The sequence below is a fragment of the Vanessa cardui genome, chromosome Z (genome assembly GCF_905220365.1).
Source record: "Vanessa cardui chromosome Z, ilVanCard2.1, whole genome shotgun sequence".
NCBI classification, from domain to species: Eukaryota; Metazoa; Arthropoda; class Insecta; order Lepidoptera; family Nymphalidae; genus Vanessa; species Vanessa cardui.
Window position 1 is genome coordinate 4,595,135 of NC_061154.1, and position 23,529 is coordinate 4,618,663.

At 32.9% G+C, this 23,529-nt stretch overlaps 1 protein-coding gene across 2 annotated transcripts; it reads left to right on the plus strand.

Moving 5' to 3' along the window:
* The first annotated feature begins 362 nt into the window (after positions 1–362).
* On the plus strand, positions 363–22,547 carry LOC124543089 (proton-coupled folate transporter). Of its 2 annotated transcripts, none has more exons than XM_047121124.1 (9): positions 363–589; positions 3,233–3,424; positions 4,147–4,321; positions 12,214–12,399; positions 16,600–16,890; positions 17,274–17,428; positions 18,762–18,930; positions 21,474–21,633; positions 22,239–22,547. In XM_047121124.1, exons 1-9 carry the CDS (start codon positions 554–556, stop codon positions 22,315–22,317), a joined length of 1,443 nt encoding a protein of 480 aa, XP_046977080.1. In that variant the 5' UTR covers positions 363–553; the 3' UTR covers positions 22,318–22,547. The 2 variants fall into 2 exon arrangements, with proteins under 2 accessions (XP_046977080.1, XP_046977081.1); XM_047121125.1 differs by having other exon boundaries at positions 367–589; positions 3,239–3,424.
* The last annotated feature ends 982 nt before the right edge of the window (positions 22,548–23,529 follow it).

The following is a 23,529-nucleotide window of genomic DNA, read 5'->3' on the forward strand; positions in this document are numbered from 1 at the left end:
TGTTCTTTTTATTAAAAAAAGAATTAATATTCTTTTAAAATCAAAATACTCATATTTTTATAGAAAAAGACAAGAAGCTGATTAAAATCGATTTTGTTATCAATAATTTATTTGGTTATATGATGCATAAAAAATTAAAATATAATGTCATTTACATGTGTAACAAAATCGCAAAGAGCTTTTATCTATCTATTAATATTAAAAATACAATATTTTGACTTTATAACTAACAAAGAAACACACTGAATAAGTGTTTTTTTAACAATTCATCATTGATAGTTATTTGATTATGAATAATCTAAAAGCCTTGTATTCAGAGCTATGAAATTCATTTAAAAATAAATATTTTTAACGACAGCTTGACAGTTGACATTTGGCTGCACTGGCTATGGCTAGCTTAGGCAAACAGTGTGAGAGCAATGTTTTCATTTTTATATTGTACTGTAATGATTGCTCGTGGTCGCACCGCCGGCGCAAGTTTTTATTTTAAACTAAAAAAAACATTTTCGTACAGGTGAAAGTAATAAATTATTTTTGTAAAACAAAGTTATAAATGGAAGTAAAAAGCTCCGAGGATTCTGATTGTTTGGTAAGTATTTTTTTTTTAAATAAATAATTAAATTATGTAAGATAACCCTACACGCTATATTATTGATATTTTGATTGAGATATTGCTTTAGATGTTTTTAACGAGTATAATATTCTAAATATATAATATTTATAACCCATTATTATAAGTTTATTTCATCACATGTTGAAAAATAAAATTTAGAAAATTTAAATCAATTTTTCTTCATAAATTTTTAATAATACACAAATATTTACTTTTAATAATTTTTTTTTTTTATATATAATAAAAAAAATATAATTTATAATATTTTTTAGAATTTCAACTCATTCTTAAATAAATATTTTCTTAAAATTATGCGTTACTACTAGTTATGTTCTGGTGTTATGTTAAACCAAATAATAAATTAAATACATACATAATAGAAAAAATGAAACTAATATTTATTGCGTTGGGATGTGCATTGCGATGGTATCGTTTTAAAATAATGCTTTGCATAATAAATTTACATTTTTGAGATTCAAAGAATTATACTGTGTGTAACATAATAAATAAAATATAAAACAACATATTGTAACTTTTATTACAATTTTTTATATTATAAAAAGTTACTTCACTGTTATGAGGGTACTTTTATACTATTGAGTATGCAGTTAAAGTATTAGTAAGACTTAGTTGCAGTTTTCACTACTATTATATTTTCTTGCCTATGCACTTCGAACCATGCTTTCTTCTTCCAATGTGATGTAATTTTCTCCACAAGTATTACAATTTCATATTTTAGGAAATTTTATTGGAAATAATCTTTATTCTGGTTTAGTGTCATGAAAAAAATTGTTGTAGGTTGTATTACATTCATTGATCTTTGAAGTACCATATCTTTATAACTCCATTCACCATTTATGTGAAAAAAAAACATTGATAAGTAAAACTTTTTACATAATTTAACATAAACTGACAACATTTTCTTGATAAATATTATCAACATGAAACATTTGTCGCTAAGGTTAACAAAGACACAAAACTATATTGGATTTACCTAAAATGTTAGGATGTACTTCTTCTTTCAACGTCAATTATATACCAAAGATGACAAAGAGAGAAATCAGTATTACACCAAAGCAGCTGCTTTGTAATGTTTACACATAAGGCTATATTGAATTGTTTATTTATTTATTGAATTTGTATTTTAACTTAGTGGTAAGGCTATGTACAAAACTGTCTATGGAGATACTGGCCACTCCATTTGTTCACCATTATTTGGTATTGTGTTCCAATTGTGTGTGCAGTTTAAAGAATGAGTGAAGGTAGTTAAGAATGTAAGAGTTATTATTCATAATAGCACCTACGTCTAAGGGCAGTAGTGACCACTAATGACCTGTAGGTCCGAACAGACCAATACCGAGGCAAATGCATACCAATCTAATACCTTCAAAAACTTAATTTCATTTATTAATTTACCTCATTAATAAATATTTACATGTTGAAGTATAAAATAACTACACAAACAGGATCCCGTTGAGTAGTGATGAAAGTGAGGGTCGCAATTGGGCAACATATAAGTAATTTGAACAAGTGTTTTGAGTCAATGTATGAGCAGAGAGATAGAATAATTTTACTTGTGTTTTATTTTGATGCTAAAATTATGTTTAAATTGTTTTAAAATGTTATAATAACTTGCTTGTGGAGTGAGGTATAAATTCAAAAATTTATAGCATTGTATTGTGCGCCAATGTTGATAACCTATTTGAAAATGAATTTGCACATCAGTTTAATTTATACACACTTATTACTTGATGTTATCTTTAAGTTAAATGTATTTTAGTAGGCTTTCTGAGTATTATTATACCATTTTGGTTAAATTTCAGTAATTAACAAACTTACAATTGCGACACAATAGTTTGTTTTTCAATATTCAATTTGTTGGTTTTCATTTTATATTTCTAATGCTTTGTCTTTTTCCTCATATATCAACTTACATCATCTCTTGTTGTATTAATTGTTTATTAATAAGCATTTGCTTCCCATTTACCGAGACAAAGATAAGTTTATCATTATACAATGTAAATGGATGGTTCTTGTAGCAGTGATATGAAATTTTATCACATAAGACAATCAAACCCAAATCTAAATGTTAAGCAATGGTATTTGGACATTTAATAAAACCATAACATGAGTTTTGACATATTTGGGAAATCTAATGTTATAGTATTACTAGTGACTCGCTCTGGCTTTGCATGGTTGAAATGCTGATACTAATTATACTACAGAATTTATTTCTTTACTATATTGTCTATTTTATATACAAATACCTTCCTCTCGAATCACTCTATCTATTAAAAAAAAAACCGCATCAAAATCCGTTGCGTAATTTTAAAGATCTAAGCATACATAGAGAAGGCAGCGAAAAGCGACTTTGTCTTATACAATGTAATGATAATGATTTGATTGCATCTTTTTGTTATTAATTTATATTAAATCTGCAAAGCAATTATACACGTGGTCGAAACGTAACGCTTTTAAATTATTACATATAACATTCAAGTTTTAATTCGATATATATTTACTAGTACAAAACCTGTATCCGTTTTGAATACTACAAAATTAATTACAATTATCAATACTTGTGACTGTATAATTAATAGATGTTATAAATTTTATAAGATACAGAAGAAACCATGGTACAAATACGTGACAGTGGAACCGGTGATGTTCTTCTACATGATGGCTTACATGATAACCAATGTTATCGAGCAGACATTCTACGTCTTCCGAGCTTGCACGATCAACCACGGCTACAGCGAAGACATCTGTTACAACATAGCGAGCTACGATGCAATCAATAAGGAAGTTCAGGTAATACTTGCAATTATACTGGAATATTTTATCGACCTATCGACTTTAAAGTGATCGTTTGGTATTTGCATAATATTTTTTTTTTTTCTAATATATTAATTTCAATATAAACTAATATATTTTGTGAAACATATTGCTAGTGTTTGTATCTATACGAATATTATAATTGCGAAAGTAACTCTTGTCTGTTTGTCTGATGCTCTTTCACTGTCAAACCAGGGTACAGAATTTTATGAAATTTGCTATGAACTATGTAGATAGGAAGATAAAGATAGCGAGTCGAGATGGCCTAGTGAGCCGAGATGACTCAGTGGTTAGAACGCGTGCATCTTAACCGATGATTTCAGGTTTAAACCAAGGCAAGCACCACTATAAATATGTGCTTAATTGTGTTTATAATTCATCTCGTGCTCTGAAAAAATCGTGAGGAAATCTGCATGTGTCGTATTTCATCGAAATTATGCCACATGTTCCCGCATTGGAACAGCGTGGTGAAATATGTTCCAAACCCTCTCGTTAATGGAAGAGGAGGCTTTAGCCCAGCAGTGGGAAATTTACAGGCTCTTACTTTACTTTTTTTTATGTAGATAGTTTGAAAGGACACATTTATTGACGACAAATCCATTAAAATACGAATGAAACCGCGTATATTTGCATCGTCATCATGACTGGGCGTTTACTTCGCGTTTAATATGGAATAGTGTAAGAGAGATTCGTTTCAGGTGACCGTGTCAACATTCCACCAATGGAACGGTATCGCGAGCCACATCGTGCCGCTTCTGTTGGCCTTCTTCCTCGGCTCGTACAGCGATAAGCGAGGCCGGAAAGTGCTACTACTCGGCGGTCTCCTCGGCAAACTGTACTTCTCGCTAATGATTACCTTCAATACCATGAAAGGTAAGTCGGTATGTTTTTGATAGAGATTGTCAAATTAAAAAGACATGATAAATGTTCCAGTGCAGGGCAAATGCCTTGTGTATTCATATTTGGCAGGATATTCAACACCGTAACATAAAGAAACGCAAGTGCTTTTATGACCCTACTTGAAAAACAACAACAAAAACAGCCTGTAAATTGTTCACTACTGGGCTAAGGCCTCCTCTCACTTTTTTAAGAGAAGGTTTGAAATACAGTGTAAACTCCATGTAACGTCACTCGATTTAACGGCAAACTCTCTAAAGCGTCGAAATCAATTGGTTTTAGTTGGTTTAGCTTGTATTCCATACAATGATACACTCTACATAGCATCACACCCACTCTCAATAACGACAAAAATTGAGAAATAAAAATTAATTTTTTTCCTTTTAAGTTGCTAAAATTAGAAAAAACTGCGCATCTGTGTACGTTCTTTTGTCGCTTTATTATTCTAGCCCTCAATAAACTCGAATGTCGGCACCACGAATTAGGAACTTTCTAAGAAATTCGTTAATTTGTTTACAAATTGGGATTGCTTGCACGTGTAGGCTGTGACCATGCCTAATAAGTATGAGTCGTGGATTACAACGTTATCATATGTATTCTACGATTGATGAGGTGGAAACAGAACTTGAGTTTGATAGCGACGACGACCTTCCATTAACTGAGTGGATTCAGCAGGTCAACATGGCAGGAAATACGGTAAATTTTCAAACCTAAATCGAAGTAGACAACTGCCTGTTTACAATGGCTTCACTCACGGACATAGAAATTTTGGATTCAGTGAGAAAAAACTGAGGTTCAAGAATAAAGAGATGAAGAAGATGAAACGGATGAAGTTCTGAAAGCAGCTAAATTACTTTTTTTATATAAGATATAAATAAAAAAATTAAAAATATACAACAAAATTGGTCGTGCAGCAAAAGGCGTCAGACAAAAATATCAGAGTATACGCAATAGCGTTCAAATAAGATATATATATTTTTTGTACATAACTACTAACAATAGACTAAAATAAACTTTTTTTTCGAATTCTGATTTTTCTTCTCTTCGTTTAACGACCACTCTTTATAACGCCATAAAATGCACAGTCCCTTCAGTGTCGTTATATAGAGTTTACACTGTATATCCCACCACGCTTACATGCACGAATACACATATGGCAGAATGTCTATGAAATTAGACACATGCAGGTTTCCTCACGTCTTTTTCCTTTACCGCCGAGCACGAGATGAATTGTAAACATAAATTAAAGTAACAACCTGTAAATTTTCCACAGCTTCGTTAAGCCTTCCTCTCTCATTAAGGAGAGGGTTTGGAATATAATCCACCACGCTGTTCCAATGCGGGTTGGTGGAATACACATGTGGGAGAATTTCTATGAAATTAGACACATGCAGATTTCCTCACGATGTTTTCCTTCACCGCCAAGCACGAGATGAATTATAAATACAAATTAAGTACATGAATATTCAGTGGTGTTTACCTGGGTTTGAATCCGCACTCATCGGTTAAGATGCACGCGTTCTAACCACTGGGCCAACTCGGCTCTTATTTTATTTTTGATTTGTCAGCAATATGCTTGTATGACCGAAAGTGCTTGTATGACCCTTCATTAATAAAGAATAACACAAATTATGCAGTATTAGGCTTTTGTGCGAGCTCGTCTTGGAAGAAAAACCTAGTATTGATGGGTTCTGGTTTGAAGTGAGCGCGCAATGTTACAAGAGACAAACATCTTAGTTACCTATGTTGATGGCGTATTATTAATGAAAAAATATATAGGTAATATTTTTACCTTGACAGCCTTTACGGGCTGTAGTAACCAGTTCCCTGTCTGCTGAACTTAAAAGAAAATCTTGTTAGTGCTCTCTCTACGCATTTTAGGAATATTACCATAACTTCAAGCAATAAGTTCAAGACATTAATCTATACATACAATAAAATTGGAGTGTGTCAGAAATATTGACATAGACTTTTTACTCAATGCATATTTATATACATATATACACGGTACATATACCAAAATAACGGATTTTACAATTTTTTTCTCTCTGTCTGTTTGTTCCGGCTAATCTCTGGATCGGCTGGACCGATTTTGATAGGACTTTCACTGGCAGATAACGGATATAATAAGGAGTAACTTAGGCTACAATAATTTTTATTTTTGTCATATTCAGACGCGTACAATGTCGCGGGCACAGCTAGTCACTACATAGTATAAAACAAAGTCGCTTTCTCTGTCCCTATATCCCTATGTATGCTTAAATCTTTAAAACTACACAGCGGATTTCGATGCGGTTTTTTTAATAGATAGAGTGTTCGAGAGGCAGGTTTTTCGATATAATAGATGATCAATATAGTAAAGAAACAATGATAATTTTTGAAGTTTGTAGTGTGATGTAAATAAATAAATTCTGTAGTATATTTAATATCAGTGTTGCACCCGTGCGAAGCCGGGCGCGTCGCTAGTACATAATATAACACGTTCCTAGCGATCAGCGTAAATATGATATTTTGTAACAACATAACACACAGGCGTGTCATATAAAAACTCGACCGTTATTCGTCGTTTAAAGAAATCACGATTCGAAAGAAAGGAAATATGAGGCTCAGCTGAACAATTCCTTGTCATCGTTACAATAGAAATCCAAATGTCAAACAAGCATCATTGTTTTAACTGTGACGTGACGTGCGCTGTCATCAATATTTGATATGTTTATGTTACGGCCAATTTTGTAACTCTGGGCACTGTGAATAATGCCCGACTCAACTGGACAATGTGATTAAAACAGCATTATTAATCACTTTTTTCGGTCTAATAATTAAAGTAACGAAATTTTAATGAACATATAACTAAAAATTAACTATTGAACATAGTAGTAAAAAAATAAACAGTTAATAATAACATCATTAGCTACCTACTTTTTATTTTGACGAAAATATTTCTTACAAACAATAGTTTAAAATTTAATAAACTGAGAAAAATCAACAGAAATATCTAATAATTAAGAATTGCAAAAAAAGTAATTAAGTTTAGAATTATTTATTCTTGCAAGACGAGCCTCAAACACTGACTTATTACATGTACCACCGGCCGTCGGGCATTTATAATAATGGCCGGTCCTTATTTATAATTTCCAGTTAATAACATATATAATATGGTAGTGGGCATGCTACGTGCCTGCGTATGTAAGAAAAAAAGCATAGTAGGTTTTGTAATATTCCTTTTTGATTTTTTGTACCTATAACGTAAATAATATATTTCAGTACTCCTTATCTATTTTAGTTTAAACCGTGCCAATCTCGTACTACTCCGTCCGCGTACAAAGGGCTGTACAATTTATTACGTCTCGTATAAACACATTATTTAAAAAAAGAATCAGTCAAGGCGAGAACATAGTCTCTTTCATTTATATGTACGACAGAATAATATCAATAAGAAACAATCGTGATTCCTTTTTCAAATGATATAAAATGTATCATATTTTTATTTTTAATTGCTTATTGGTATTTGTCCAGGCCAGTAGTGTACTATTTATCAAATAAGTTTCATAATCTGATTGAGTGCTGGATCGTGATTCCTTTGTTTTTTTTTATTTTCCAGCGATAATACATCCACATATCGAAGTGTGAAATGATTTACTTTGGAACGACTTTTTATAGCTAATATGTATTCAACACACTTCTAAATAGAATGTATAACTTTAGTTAGTCTGTTATTTAAATAACTGTCTTCTTTATTCGAATTTCGTTTCGTACTAGATATTGTTTAATTAAAAAGATTAAATCATTTTAATCAATCTGATATAAACAACCCGACCGAAGTAATCCCGTTAATAAATTCCTCTTAGTAAGCTACACAAGTGTAACCACTTCACTTTGAAATTATTGAATACATATTTACTTGCTTGTTGGCTTTGTGCAAGCCCGTCTGGGTAGGTACCACCCACTCATCAGTAATTCTATCGCCAAACAACAGTACTCACCATTGTTGTGTTCCGGTTTGAAGGGTGATTGAGCCAATGTAACTACAGGCACAAGGGACACAATATATTAGTTCCCGAAGTTGGTGGCGCATTGACGATTTAAGGAATAGTTAATTTTTCTTACAGCGTCATTGTCTATGGGTAATGGTGACCACTTACCATCAGGTGGCCCATATGCTCGTCCGCCAACCTATACCATTAAAAAAAATACGTATTTGTAATTTGAGATGATTTATAAGGCATTTATATTGCACCTCATTCTTATTATTTTTTAATATTATTGTCTTGAGATGTACATTTTTTTCAATCATGAAAAACGCTATACGAATGTAACTCGACAATCTCGCGAATATTACCGTTATCTGAAATCTATACAAAAATAGTGTGTTACTGTATAGACGTGTACACACACTTGTAGTATTTACGGCGTGTGTATGCTAGTATGTTTATTTTATCTAATAAATAGATTTAATGTATTACGAATCCAAGTATATTGTTGCTTGTTTTGAAGTAAGTTTTGTAAGATAACATGAGTTATTACGATAAAATTTCATTGTGCAATACGATATGAAGTTAAGAGACAGAATTGATGTATATAAATCAATGTTGTATTTTATGTCTCGTAAGATTGAATGGCATACATTGTAAATCTATTTAAATATTTGGTCCAAGAGGCATTGTAATGCTACATGCATTACAATGCCTCTTGGACCAAATATTTACTACTTACTCTTACTTATAAATCTACTAGCGACGCGCCCGGGCTCGGCACGGGTGTAATGTCCATGTATTATATACAAAAACCTTCCTCGAAAATTACTTCATCTATTACAGAAAACCGCATCAAAATCCGTTGCGTAGTTTTAAAGATTTAAGCTTACATAGAGATATTGGGACGGATAAAGCGATTTTGTTTTATACTATGTAGTGATACTTTTTGTTGTGTTCGATGTATATTTAGATTCTCGTACTTTGATAATTCGGAAACTTTTTTTTTTATGTGAGAGATGGCTGCACTTGCGTTTCCGGCCTAAGTTGTTACTACTAGAGATCTAAATTCAAATTATAGAAATCAGTTTATATGTTTCTGTTTAAAGTAAGATATAATAGGTTGGGGAAAAAGTTTCTTCGTATTTTATATGAAAATTCAAAAAGTTTTTTTTATAGTTTATTTACATTTGACTAAAGTATGTAGGTGCCATTTTGTTCCATAACTTTTTGCCATCTTGTTGGTAGTGACATGATCCCATTGCTGTAAAAATTTTGGGGCTTCTGATCGAAAAACTGCGACAAGTGGTTTTGGCAGTCCTCTCGTGATGTTAACCTGACACTGCCTAAGGAATTCTGCAGAGACCGAAACAGATGAAAATCTGAAGGTGCAAGGTCAGGACTATACGGCGGATGCATTAATACCTCCCAGCCAAACTCTCGTAATTTTTGTTGAGTGGCTAAAGATGTGTGAGGTCTAGCGTTGTCATGGTGAAAAACCACACCCCTTCTGTTGATCAATTCTGGCCGCTTTCTCTCAATTTCTTGCTTCAATCTCATCAATTGTTCGCAATACAGTTCTGAATCGATGGTCCTGCCGGGCGGTAACAGCTCATAATGAATGATGCCCTTCCAATCCCACCATACACACAGCATTACCTTGTTGCGAGTTAATCCGGGTTTTGCCACAGTCTGTGAAGCTTGACCGGCCTTTGACCACGATCTTTTTCGCACGTTCTTGTCGTATGTGATCCACTTTTCATCACCAGTTATCAGCTTCTTCAAAAATGGTTCGGTTTCATTACGTCGTAATAAAGAATCACAAATGAGCACACGGTTCATTAGGTTTCTTTCAGTGAGTTCATGAGGCACCCATATATCGAGCTTTTTTGTGTACCCAGCTTTATTCAAATGAGTCAAAACCGTTTTGTGGTCAATTGCCAGTTCTTCAGCTACATCGTAACTACTAATATGCCGATCTTTCTCCACTTTTTCAAAAATGGCATCAATTTTGTCCGTAACAGGGCGACCAGAGCGAGATGCATCTTTGATATTAAAATTTCCGGCTTGAAAACGCTTAAACCAAACTTGCGCTACTCTCACTGATACTGCATTAGGTCCATAAACATCACAAATTTTTTTCGCGGCTTGAGTGGCCTTTTTACCTTTTTTATGGTAAAATTTGAAAATGTATCGAATTTCTTCTTTAGATTCACTCATTTTAACAACAACAAAAACAAATGAAAATCACACAAATTCCTAATTTGAATTTGGAAGTGCCTTCTTTAAAATTAAAACTTTTTAATGATACCAAAACCAGCCAGATACAAATGGTATAGCCAAAGAGATTTTATTACAAGTTCATACATACTATATGCGAAAAGACTTTTTCCCCAACCTAATATTTATATTAGCTTTTTAAAAGAAACAATACATAAGGGAGTTTAATTATATAACTTCGAATGTTCGTTGTTAATTAAAATCAAATCTGAAATGTAAAATTGATTGCTAAAATCATTATCATATAGAGACATAACTAATGAGATTACATTCATTCTAATTTTAAGTGTTTAAATTTAGAAAAAATATTTTAGTAACCGCTTATATAGTACATTGATTTTTTTACAGCCTAGTAACCCTAGTAATCCCTAGTAATCCCTAGTAATCCCTAACCACGCAGACTAAATCTTTGGTAATGGGGCGTAAAATGGATTGATGACTGATTTTGACACGATATAATTATAAATAGGTTACAGCTATCTTTAAATTTTGAAACTTTAAAACTTTTAACCTTAAATGAATTAATGTTTTATTTATAATTTTATTAACCGTTTTTAGCTGCAAGTCGTTATAAATAAACTTCCTTGTAGCCTTTTACTGTACAGTCAGAAAACGTTCGTCAGTTTTCAAATTCATTCCTCTATCAACTCTTAGTACCTTTTGAATCTAAACGTCAAATCATTGCGACGTAATATGTCATTCTCAATCAGTAAAGCAGATTATCGCTCATACTGAGCACACGAAAATAGACCTTAAGGTGACGAACCTTTTCTTACCCCGACTGTACAATTGGAAGTATTTGTGGTTTAATCAAAACCGAGTGTTTAGCAAATTTGAAGCTTAGACTTACTTTTCCTATTATAAGTCATCTCGTGCTCGGTGGTAATCATATATCGTGATCTTGCAAGTGGCGAATGAAAATCTGCCACGTGTATCCATCGACCCTATTGGAGGGAGTTGGAGTATCTTCCAAGTTCCAAACCTTCTCCTCAATAATGTATAGGAAACCTTAGGGTTACACATCTTTAACTGTTACATAATATTTACAAAAAATCTTAAAAATGGTACTTTACAATAAGTATACTAAAGTTCAGGAAAGAGATTGAGCGCTCATTAGGCTTACGACGTCAGAATATTCGAATATAACATACATATATGTATTTATACCTGAATATATACATATTAAGTTTAACTAACTGTAACACTATAAGTTCTGCGTTTATATTTCATATACCTATGTATTGCTACACCACGCATTCGACTAGGTTGAAACTTTGTACATTTTTTTTTGAAATTTACGATTAAATGCATTTAAATTGCATTCTTAACTTGAAGATTGCAGGTTCAAACCCAGGCACCACTTTATTTTTATATGTATTAATTTGTGTTAATGTTTCATCTCGCGTTCCTTGGTGAAGGAAAACATCGTAAAGAAACCTTCATGTGAATATACCAAACCGCATTGGAGCACCTTGGTGGAATATGCTATAATAGGTTGACCTTCTCAAAGGGAGAGGAAGCCTTAACCTAACAGAGGGAAAATTTACAGGCTGGTACTATATTGCTATAAATTGAAGTTAATAATTTAAAATTCCAGGACTTAATTTTTATTTTAAGATTGGCCGTTAGAATACGTCATATACACAGCGGCGTTTCCGAGCGCACTGACGGGAGCTGATCTCGCGATCTTCGCGGGCTGCTTCGCGTACATAGCTGACGTGTCTTCAGTAAAGAACAGAACCCTGAGAGTTGGCGTCCTCGACGTGGTGTATCTGAGCACCATGCCCACCGGAGTAGCTTTAGGTTTGTGTACACTTAGTAAAAATAACTAGGCACACGTTGGACGAAATTCGACCGTAATTCATTGCTTGTAAAATATTTGGTAATCTTAATATACATTAATGATTAAAATAGTACTTTTTAGAAAAAACGCCTGGAGTTAGGCTCGGTATCCATCACAGGACACTAATTATTGTAAAGAACAGCATTGTAAATCTGTTGATTTGAAAAGAGCAACTATGCGAGTTTCTTCACGTTTTTATTACCGTTTTTCGCTTTAGAGGCTGCTTTCCGAAACGGTGGTAGTATTTATTTATATAAGAACGCTTCGTTGTGAAGTTTACTTGAACAAAATTGATTTGAATGGATGCTTTGGTTAAGAAATACGTAGGAAACATAAACACAACCGTACGATATCTTGTCACTACTGCTATCAAATCTATCAAATTAAAAAAAAATACATGAATATTCATCTTTGACAAAGGCAGTATGTAAACTATGAATGTTTAATTCTATTAATTTTGAAGGTACAACAAAACTAGAATCTCTGTTAACCCATAACCTAATACATAACAATAATAAATAATAAGATAAACATATAACATTATTATTAAGACAACAAATAAGAACGATCACAAAAATATTTACAACTTTACCCATGTAAATACACATAAAATACAGATAAATAATACAAGATTCGGCCTTATCGCTAAGAGAGCTTCCAGGTTACCTTGAGATAGAGGAAATACACAAAACAATCTTTATAAATACTTATGAGAATATACGTAACCATATTGCTATTAAATAATATTCAATTTCCTGCCTTTATTAATAACTTTTTTTATTCAGTCTTGCATAATATATGGTGTATGTAACTCAGTTATTGCATCATAAAAATATATGAATAACTGCAAATCGGTAAAAAAGTGAGGTGTTCTTTATAAGTTATCATAGAAGGAACAAACACGTGCACAGAAATGTATGTACAGTCAGAGTAAGAAAACCTTCGTCAGTTTTCAAATTCATTCCTTTATCAAGTATTACACTCTTAGTACCTTTTGAATCTGAATATCAAATCATTGCGACGCAATATCATTCTCGATCAGTAAAGCAGATTATCGCTCATACAGAGCACACGAAAATAGATCTTAAGGTGACAAACCATTTCTTACCCTGTCTGTATATTCTACGTTTACTAATCGATCGGGGAGGTTATTATAAAACGATACTAGCTAACTTCACCGGAAATATGCGTCCGTATGCCACGCATCAATTTGTTGATACAATTCGAGTATGATTCCTACATCTTATAATCAAACTGGATTGCATTGTACGGTCGCAGATACAAACAGAATTAAATAGTGTACGTTATTTGACACGGGAATTTAATTACTCATAATAAAAGGGAAAATTATTATTAACAAAAATGCCTCCAAAACTTTCCTTTGATTAAAAATAAAAAATGAAATTAAAAAATATTGCAGACCAAAATATTTAGAGTTACGATGCAATCTCAAATCAAGTCTTCAAATATAAATTCTTTATCAGATTTGAAATTGCATACATTGTTGAAAATTTTCTGCGCAATATAATTCCTCGTAATACGACAACCTGACGCAACAGATCCAAGAATTATAATGCATGCATTTCTTGCTAATAGAGTCTCAGAATGTTTGTTTTGCAACAAAAGCATATTAACGACTACATATGATATTCGTACCAGGAACAAATACCATGCTTCACAAAGAATAATAAAAGGAAATGATATAAAAGCAATGAATATCGGAGAATTTGTCTGCAGTACTTGAAACTAAAACAATAAAAATAATTCGAATTTCACGTGTAATGAATACAGCTTATCAAGTATAGCTGAGTCAAAACAGCAATTGTTTTCATCTTAGAAGTTAATCTTTAAGAAGGAATTCGAAACTCTACTAAAACTAAACTCACTACGAAAAATTAATTATATTTTGAGTTAGTAGCGGCTTCTCAAAATCCTATTGCTAAATTTATTTTTCAACAAACTTTTTTAAATTAATTAAATATGCATTCTATTTTATGTTATACTTTATTAAGAACGATGTTACAAAATCCCTTGGATTTATCCGTATTCGTTGTTAACACAATAATCAATTTAATCGATTAAACATAAAAACGAAAGATCTTAAAAAATATATATTGTCCCTCAAATTATATTTAAACGTTATAATTTATTTTTCCAGTACAATGAATTATTTATAAATTCAGTTGTTTCTATAGAGATAAAAATAACATAATCATGGTAAAGGTACTCATAACCTATTCTTTTTGTTTTTTTTTTTACCCGTGTTGCCATCCTAAAATCTAAATGTATATATGAACGGTAGCAAATAAATATAATTGAGGGTTATATGTAGCCATAAGTCCGCCCATCACATGTTGTGTATCAAATCGTTTTTATTTATAGTACTAGCTGTTCCCGGTGGCTTCGCTCGCGTGGAAATTGATTATATTATTAACTTTTAATAATAATATCTTATATCTCATTCTATCCCAAAACTATTCATGTTTGGAATTTGAAAAGTGACAGACTTTATTACAAATGTTCCACCCGTACCTCACTCCCTTAGGGGTAGAAATTCCTAAAAACTCCCTCCTTAGTGAGTCTTTATTCAATAGTCTACAACACAACACTACTACTACTACTACTACTCATCAAATTGAATGGCCTTGACATTAATACGTAACATCATCGCAGAGCGTAAAGCTCTGCGATGGTTCAGTCACTCAGGGCATGTTATTTTATTTATATAGATTGTTTTCCATTTTTTAGTCTAAAGATGTCTTTATGGTTGTGGTGGTAAATTTAATACACGATATTGTTATATTCATAGTAGTATTTGTCTGACTTGGATTGATTAGATTGGCAGGTAGCGCTACGGAAATATAAAATTCCAAATTCACTCCGAAGAATTTGGGACGCTAGTACATATGTTCGTAATGAATACACAATCGTTATGGACAATATGTTGTCAGACTTATTTTAGAGTACAAATACGTCGAGATAAAATGATCATGACCTTGACCTGCCTCAATATACGACGTATGTATCTCAATAGAAAACTGTCATATACGATTAATCAGATTACATGTTCATGCTTGTTATCATAGGAGTCTACATGTGTATCGCTAACAATGAAACTGTTATACTTATAATTTTAAGAGCTCCATGGGCGAAGGGATTATTTTTTTGGGAATAAAGATATAAAATAATTTACCTAATAATGGTACACTTTGATGAAATACAATATCTTTGCCCAAAATTTTGTGTTCAATCTAGATATATTAATATTATAAATGTGAAAGTAACTCTTTCACGACTAAATCGCTGAGCCGATTTTGATGAAATTTGGTATGAAGCAAACTATAATTCGAAAATACGACATGGGCTACTTTTTTGTCTAATAGCCCCGGTGACTACTAGTTATATATATATTTATTTCACAATATGCATCCTATTTTTACAAATAGAAGTATATTTTATACCAAATGCAAACTAACTAGTAAAGAAGATAATCAATATATAAAGTCTTCGTTTTGTCGACTGACCTGCGATTGTTTCTGAGCTAACATTTTTTTTGTCACCATTTTCGGGGATATTTTAATAGCGACCAAAAGCCTTGAGGTCAACAGGCCATAATCAATACATAATATAAAATTGAGTGTCGGTTTGTAATATTAAATAACTTATTTTTAATAATGTATATTTATGTACATAGGGTAGACATATGAAAATACTTTTTTTTAAATATTTCTGTCTGTCTATTTGTTCCGGCTAATCTTTGAAACGGTTGCACTGATTTTGACGGGACTTCTACTGGCAGGTAGCTGATGTAATAAGGTGTATCCTAGGCTACTCTTATTTTAGAGCAAAAACATTTTCATTGAATTGAATCGCGTGCGAAGTCGCCGGTACTACTAGAAAAAGTATATAAGTAATCTCACATGAAAAATATATATACATGCAAAAATACTACTTTAGTATTATTAAATACACACAATTGTCGTAACAAACACTGCGTTAAATAATAGTTGTCGTTCGCGATATCGTACGCGTTTTAAAGATTGATCTTGAGGCTTGAGCTCAAGTTCACTTTATAAAAAAATTCAACGAGTTCGTTTCCGTAGTTTAGCCGTGAAACAAGTGACAGACATACAGATTTACTATCTTTTATCAATTCCCAGGCAACCTGCTCTACAACAAAGTGGTGAACCGATCGTTCACGGCGATGTTCGCAATCAACTCCTGCCTAATGATGGTCGCGACTGCCTATTGTTTCTTGTTCCTGGAATGGCAGACGAGGCCAGAGCAGAAGTCGCTGAGAGAGGCCGGCGATAAGAACCCCGTAAACGATTTCTTCGACTTCAACAATATCAAGCAAACTCTGGTGACGTTGACGAAGAAGAGGCCCCACAACAGAAGACTATTCCTTTGGTTCCTATTGATTTCAATGGCGTTTTACACATTCCAGAGAGGTTAGTTAGTAATATGTCGTTACAATTAGACCCGAGTGGACATTAAAAATATATCCTTCATCAACAGCCTACAAATTTTCCACTGCTGGGCTAAGGGTTCTCCCTTTGAGGAGAAGATTTGGAGCATATTCCATCACGCTGCTCCAATGCGGGTTAGTCTGACATATGTGTCAGAATTTCGTTGAAATTATTTTCCTTCACCGCCGAGAACGAAGTAAATTACAAACATAAATTAAACACTTGAAAATTAAATTGTGCTTGCCTAGGATTGAAACCGTAATCATCGGTTAAGACGCACGTTCAGCGCGTTCTAACCACAAGGCCATGTCGTCTCATCTTCTTCATTGTATAGATATTTTAAATATAAATGTATTCGATTGCAGATGAGAAACCGGTGCTATACTTGTACACGTCGAAGGTTTTCAAATGGGACGCGACGGACTTCAGCAACTTTAGGACTTATCTGAGCACGGCGTACGTCGTTGTCATGCTCTTTGGCATACCACTGACTACCAAAGTACTCGGCTGGAAAGACACGGTGAGCAAGTATAAATGAAACAAGTAGTCGTAGTTTTTTATGGTATAGGTTGGCGAACGAGCATATGGACGAGAATAATATATTTTGCATACACGTATAATTGTAATAAACTAAAATGGCTGTATATTTAAATGTAGTAAAGGCGTAACTACTGAGTTTCTTTCCGGTTCTTCGTAGAATCTACTTCCCGAATCGGTGGTAGCTTCAATAAAGATAGTTTTTTTATGGTCAAGGTTGGCGGAAGAGCACATGGGCCACCTGGTGGTAAGTGATCACCATCACCCATAGACAATGAGGCTGTAAGAAATATTAACTATTATTATTAGTTATGTCCTTTGTGCCCGTATTTACACTGGCTCACTCACCCTTCAAAACCGGAACACAACAATACTGAGTACTGTTACTTGGCGGTAGAATAACTGATGAGTGGGTGGTACCTTCCCAGACAGGCTTGCACAAAGCCCTACCACCAAGAATGCTCGTGTTTAGGACGATGTTTGTCCCGTGTCAGCCAAAAAAAGTAGCCTATGTTCTTTTCTTGGATTTCAAGTTTGCTTCACACCAACTTTCATCAATTTCGGTTCAGCGGTTTTTTTTTGAAAGAGCAACAGACTGATTTACTTTCAAGTTGATGATATTTGTAAGTAAAATTAAAATCAAATTTCAATTAATAGGCAGTGTTCATATTATGACGTATCTTGTTAATATCCCTATATCGTATCGAGTAATGATTTTAAATTCATAGACGATCTTCTGGCAGGGAATTGTGCCTACCACCTACCACCTACTCGTCATATATTACCGCAAATACCCGTACTATGTGATCCGGTTTGAAGAACTAGTGACCCAATGTACAGTGTGCTACAGAAGCATAACTTCTGTGTTCCCAAAATTGACAATTTTCTATCCATACCACATTGTATGAGCGGTGGTAACCACTTACCATCAGGTGAGCGAGAATGCCAATAAATTTAAAATTAATCTGGGCCATAAAAAGTTCATTTATTTATTTATGTTGTATTTCAATTTGTATTAATAGTGTTGCGTTTTAAATTCATTAATTTATAACGTATTTATGAGAGCCGAGTGTTTGTTACCTGTTTTTTTAGTTGGTTAGTTTTTTCTAATTTAAGATTGTGTATGTTATAGTGGTGCTTTAGATTTGTGGTAGATGTATTTTGAAATTAAGTGCAATAGTAGATAATTTTAGAGTTAAAACTCATATACATAATGTATACTTATAAGATTAATTAAGAGTAAACTTATAAACATATTTAAATTTAAACTGGTTACTTGAAATAAAAAAATAAGAAATATGTGTTTCATGTTGTAGATAATCGTAATGCTCGGTGCGTCCGCGCATATGACTGGTCACATGATTTACGCGCATGCGCAGACCGGTACTACGATGTACATCGGCGCGACAGCCGCTGCACTGGGACCCTGTGTGGCGCCTCTTATTCGATCTATGACCTCTAAAGTATTGGAGCCGGCAGAGAGAGGTAGGAATACATCGATCTAATCACAACTTATTCTTATTTTGATTGACGCGTTGTATAATTAAGGGTTTGAGAACGCAGATTTTTCTTAGTTTCTTTCGCCTGATCCTCTCAGGTCGGAGGTGTTAAATTCAGAACCGGTGGTAGACTTTTTGACTATTAATAAGCAAGTGTAAACACTTCTATATTTAATGAAGATTTTTGACTTTGACTTTGATATTTCGATGTCCTTCCAAATTCAAATTTATTGATTTGTTGTGTCAAAACATTCTACATCTATCAGTCTAGGATTTAGAGGTGTGAAAATAACAGCGTTGCCAATGTGTGGGGAATTCCCCAAAATCGCAAGTCGATCGGGATTGGTGTGGGGATTTTCATTGTGCGGGAAAAAATACTTTAAACCAAAATCGAGGGGAATTTTATATTATACCAAAACGACCGGTAATTGATTCTTTAGCCAATGTATTGTTAGTACGAAAATTGAAATTGTAGTCGATTATTATTTAGCATGTTAGCAAATACTTTTTCATTATAGGACACCCTTAGTTTGTGTATAGTAAAGAACTACACATAGACGAGATAGTTTCCTTGGTAGAGACGCAATATAATATAAAAAAGGTCAAAACGAAAAAATACATCAAATACCATGTTTTTCCCTTTATTTCTGTATAGGGAATTGGGTCATTTTTTTCCCCGACTTTGGGGCATTAGGTGACTAGGCATTGGCAACCCTGGTAAATACGTAATCCTGCACCAGAACTCTTTTTTTTTTTTTTATTTATTTATTTATTAAGATCCTCCAGGAGTAAATACATTAACACAATATTAGTAACAATAACAACATAAAGCTTAAAACTAAATGCATTACCTATAAAGGAGAATACCTCATGCAATGTGGATATAAAAGGAGCTTACACGATAAAAATATGTACATTTACAAGTTTAAAAATATTATGCTAATTGAAAGTTACAAAAAAAATATATATACTTAACAAAAAGATTTGCAAAAAAAAAGAGATTTTTAAAAAAAAATTATAACGAAACAATAACAATCAAATGGCTAATAATTCTAACATTTTCTTACGGAACTTAGATAAAGAGTCACCAAATGGATCAAGGGAGGCACTGTGCTCGTTTAAGATTTTACAAAAACGTGCCACAGGTGAGTTACTTCCTAAGACGGTTTTACGAAAAGGTCTTACTAATGGCGCTATCGGTTTTCGTGGGTATCTAGCAGGAACATTTAAATTTATTCTAGAAACTAGAAAAGAATTATCATATAAACTATTGAGAGATTTGTATAAAAACGTTAAATCTAGCATGTCACGCCGTTGACTTAAGGAAATAATTTTGAAGTACTTTAGTCTGTCATTGTAGGTAGGAAGTAATTTGGCTTTACCTAAAGAAAATGTAAGATGGTAAAGAAAACGTTTTTGAATTCTCTCTAGTCTTAAACTGTGAGTTGCGTAATGTGGCCTCCACACAACACTTGCATATTCCAAAATGCTCCTGACAAAACTGTTGAACAATATGATCTTAGTTTTTGGATTTCGAAACAGTTTACCGTTTCTGATAACGAAACCCAACATTTTAGATGCCCTGCTAATTATGTTGTCCATATGTGATATAAAAGTTAATTTTTTATCAAAGACCACCCCAAGATCCCTAATCGTATCTACGGATTTGATATGATTGCCAGCTATATTATAATGCGTACTAATCTCATTATAATTTCTAGTGAAAGATATCCATGAACATTTATGTGGGTTGAGTTTCATACCATTATTTTGACACCAGTTGTACAATTGTGTTAAATCATCTTGTAAAAGGATTGTATCATTTGAATTCCCAATGATTTTAAGAAGTTTTACATCATCAGCGTACAAATATGGGGTAGAATATTTAAGAGAACTAGTTAGGTCGTTTATGAATATATTGAATAATAACGGGCCTAAGTGTGAGCCCTGTGGAACTCCAGATATTACTTTGCGTTTACTAGATTGAAAACCGCTGGCAACAACATAAAAATGTCTGCTAGTAAGATAAGACTCAAGTAATCCTAACAGTGACCCTGTGAGACCACAAACGGACAGTTTTAAAATAAGAGCAGAAAATGGCACAAGGTCAAAAGCCTTGTGCCATTTAGGTCAGTATAAATAACATCTACTCTTCGTTCATATCGGCTTTGCCGTCCTGTCGGATTATAATATCGAGAGCGGGGATCTTTATTTGTCTACACATTATTGTTCTATAATGTTTAGACATTATAGAGCAATAATGTGTGTAAAGGGAACTTACCTTCAGATTAGTCTGAAGGCAAGTTCCCTTAAGAACGGCTGCCAAACTCGAAATCTGTCATTGTTCTTATATTGATAAGAACTTTAGGATGGGCAATCTATAAAGTTTACTTGAATTTTAATTCCAAGCGAGATGTTTCGATAAAAAAAACCTAATTATAGCGGCAAATTATTTATTTCCATTTAGAAAATTGACTAAGAAATCATTTAATTGGCTTATTATTAATGATATATTTTTTTTAATTCCAGGCGTAGCGTTCGCATTCCTGTCGGTGATGGAGAACGCTGTCGCTATGTTCGCCTCAGTGATATATTCGCAGATATACAAAGCGACTCTCGACACTAGCTTTATTAGCGCAATATTTTACCTAACTATAAGTACGCAGGCCATTGTCTTTCTACTGGCTATGTAAGTAAACCTAAATTTTTATTTTTTGCCTAATATTTCAGATACAAACAACTTATTGCACTTAATTATTAACAGTCTTAAAAGCCTTTGGAAGTGTTTTATCTATTGGACATAATGTGTTTAACCTAAGATTCATACAATTAATACATATATAAATAAGATTACTATTAAATGACAGCCGAGATGGCCCAGTGGTTAGAACGCGTGCATCTTAACCGATGATATCGAGTTCAAACCCAGGCAAGCACCACTATGTATATGTGCTTAATTTGTGTTTATAATTCATCTCGTGCTCAGCGATGAAGGAAAACATCGTGCCGAAACCTGAATGTGACAAAATTCATAGAAATTTTGCCACATGTGTATTCCACCAACCCGCATTGGAACAGCGTGCCACAATATGTTCCAAACCTTCCCCTCAAAGGTAGAGGAGGCCTTTAGCCCAGCAGTGGGAAATCACAGGCTGTTGTTGTTGTATTCTATGTAGTAAGATTAATGAGTATATATAATCTAGTTAGTTAAATTTTGCTCGTTTTATATCTGTATTAATAACAAATGTGAAATCAATATTAAAACGTTATTTATAAATTAATTTATTATTTCAGGTTCATGGAAATTATGCTGAAAGGAAAGAGATTAGAAACACAAGCGGAACAGGACAAGCTAACGATATCAGCATCTTAAATTAGAATAAAATAGTTTCTATACGCATATAGTAATAAATAATAATATATACAAACTCATTTGAGTCTTCCTCAGAATAAAATTTACACCTGATTTTTATTGATTCGTGTCCGTTCGGTTCAAATGGTGGTGGAGCTTACATCCATTAATTGATTGAAAAAACGGGTGTTAAATCTTTAAATAATCTATGTTACATTATAGTATATACATAAGTACAATAATTAATTAAAATATTTTAATTACTAGTTCAGTTTTTTCATTCTCTGTTCCAACTACCTTAAACAATGATCATAAACACACTTTACAATTATTTAAAATGATTTAAATATCAAACCAGCAAACTTAAAATAATAATCGAGAAAAATATCGATAAATAATCGATATAAAATAAGACGTCAATGTTACCAGTTCGCATCGTGTAACTCCGCCTTTTTCTAAATTAATATTTGTAACATATAACACGATTAATGACACAATATATAGATAAAAAATAACCAATTTAAATTTTGAAAAATCTTATCATCCAAATCACTAGTAACTACAAATTTAATTTTAATATGTAATTATTATTGAACTTATTAATTTGTAAAATAAATAATCATTAAGGCCTCAGATCTACTGTTCGACTCTACTCTATTGTGGCCTCAAGGCCTCCAAAATTTGAAATCCAGCGCTACGAAGAACTGCTACAATGTGGCCGCACTTATACAACCACGTGGTGTGTGTTGTTGTTTAATATTGTACAGCATGGTATAGTACGACACAACTTAGATGTAGCATCGGCAAATTCAATAATACTGATAACTGCCGATTTAGACAACCAATAGAAATAACTCCCTATCGCGCAATTCGACGCTATTCGCTATAGATTCTCGCGTCAGTTCAACCCGAGAAAGCGAGTGCATGTAAATCGACGTTTCAAATTGACGAATATATGTCAATTTGACACGTCGATTTACAGTCTTTTGATATTACAGGCTACGGTCGTGTAAAGATCATATTTACATAAAAAATAAATATTGATAATTTGGGATACCGTACTTATATTAATTCGGATGTTATTTTATTGTTATTCCAATTTTGCTACATCTAAGTTTTGTCGTAATATCTTGATAAAGTGTCCAAAAGTGCTTCCACAATTTAAAAATGTCACTTATTATTCCATGACTATAATCGAGTTAATGCTTTTATTGTTAAAATTTTATTTATTAT

Coding starts and splice junctions, on each gene's coding strand:
- LOC124543089 (XM_047121124.1), top strand. CDS start 554: ATGGAAGTAAAAAGCTCCGAGGATTCTGATTGTTTG. Junction 4,322..12,213: donor TACCTTCAATACCATGAAAG/GTAAGTCGGTAT, acceptor TTTTATTTTAAG/ATTGGCCGTTAGAATACGTC. Junction 12,400..16,599: donor GCCCACCGGAGTAGCTTTAG/GTTTGTGTACAC, acceptor ATCAATTCCCAG/GCAACCTGCTCTACAACAAA.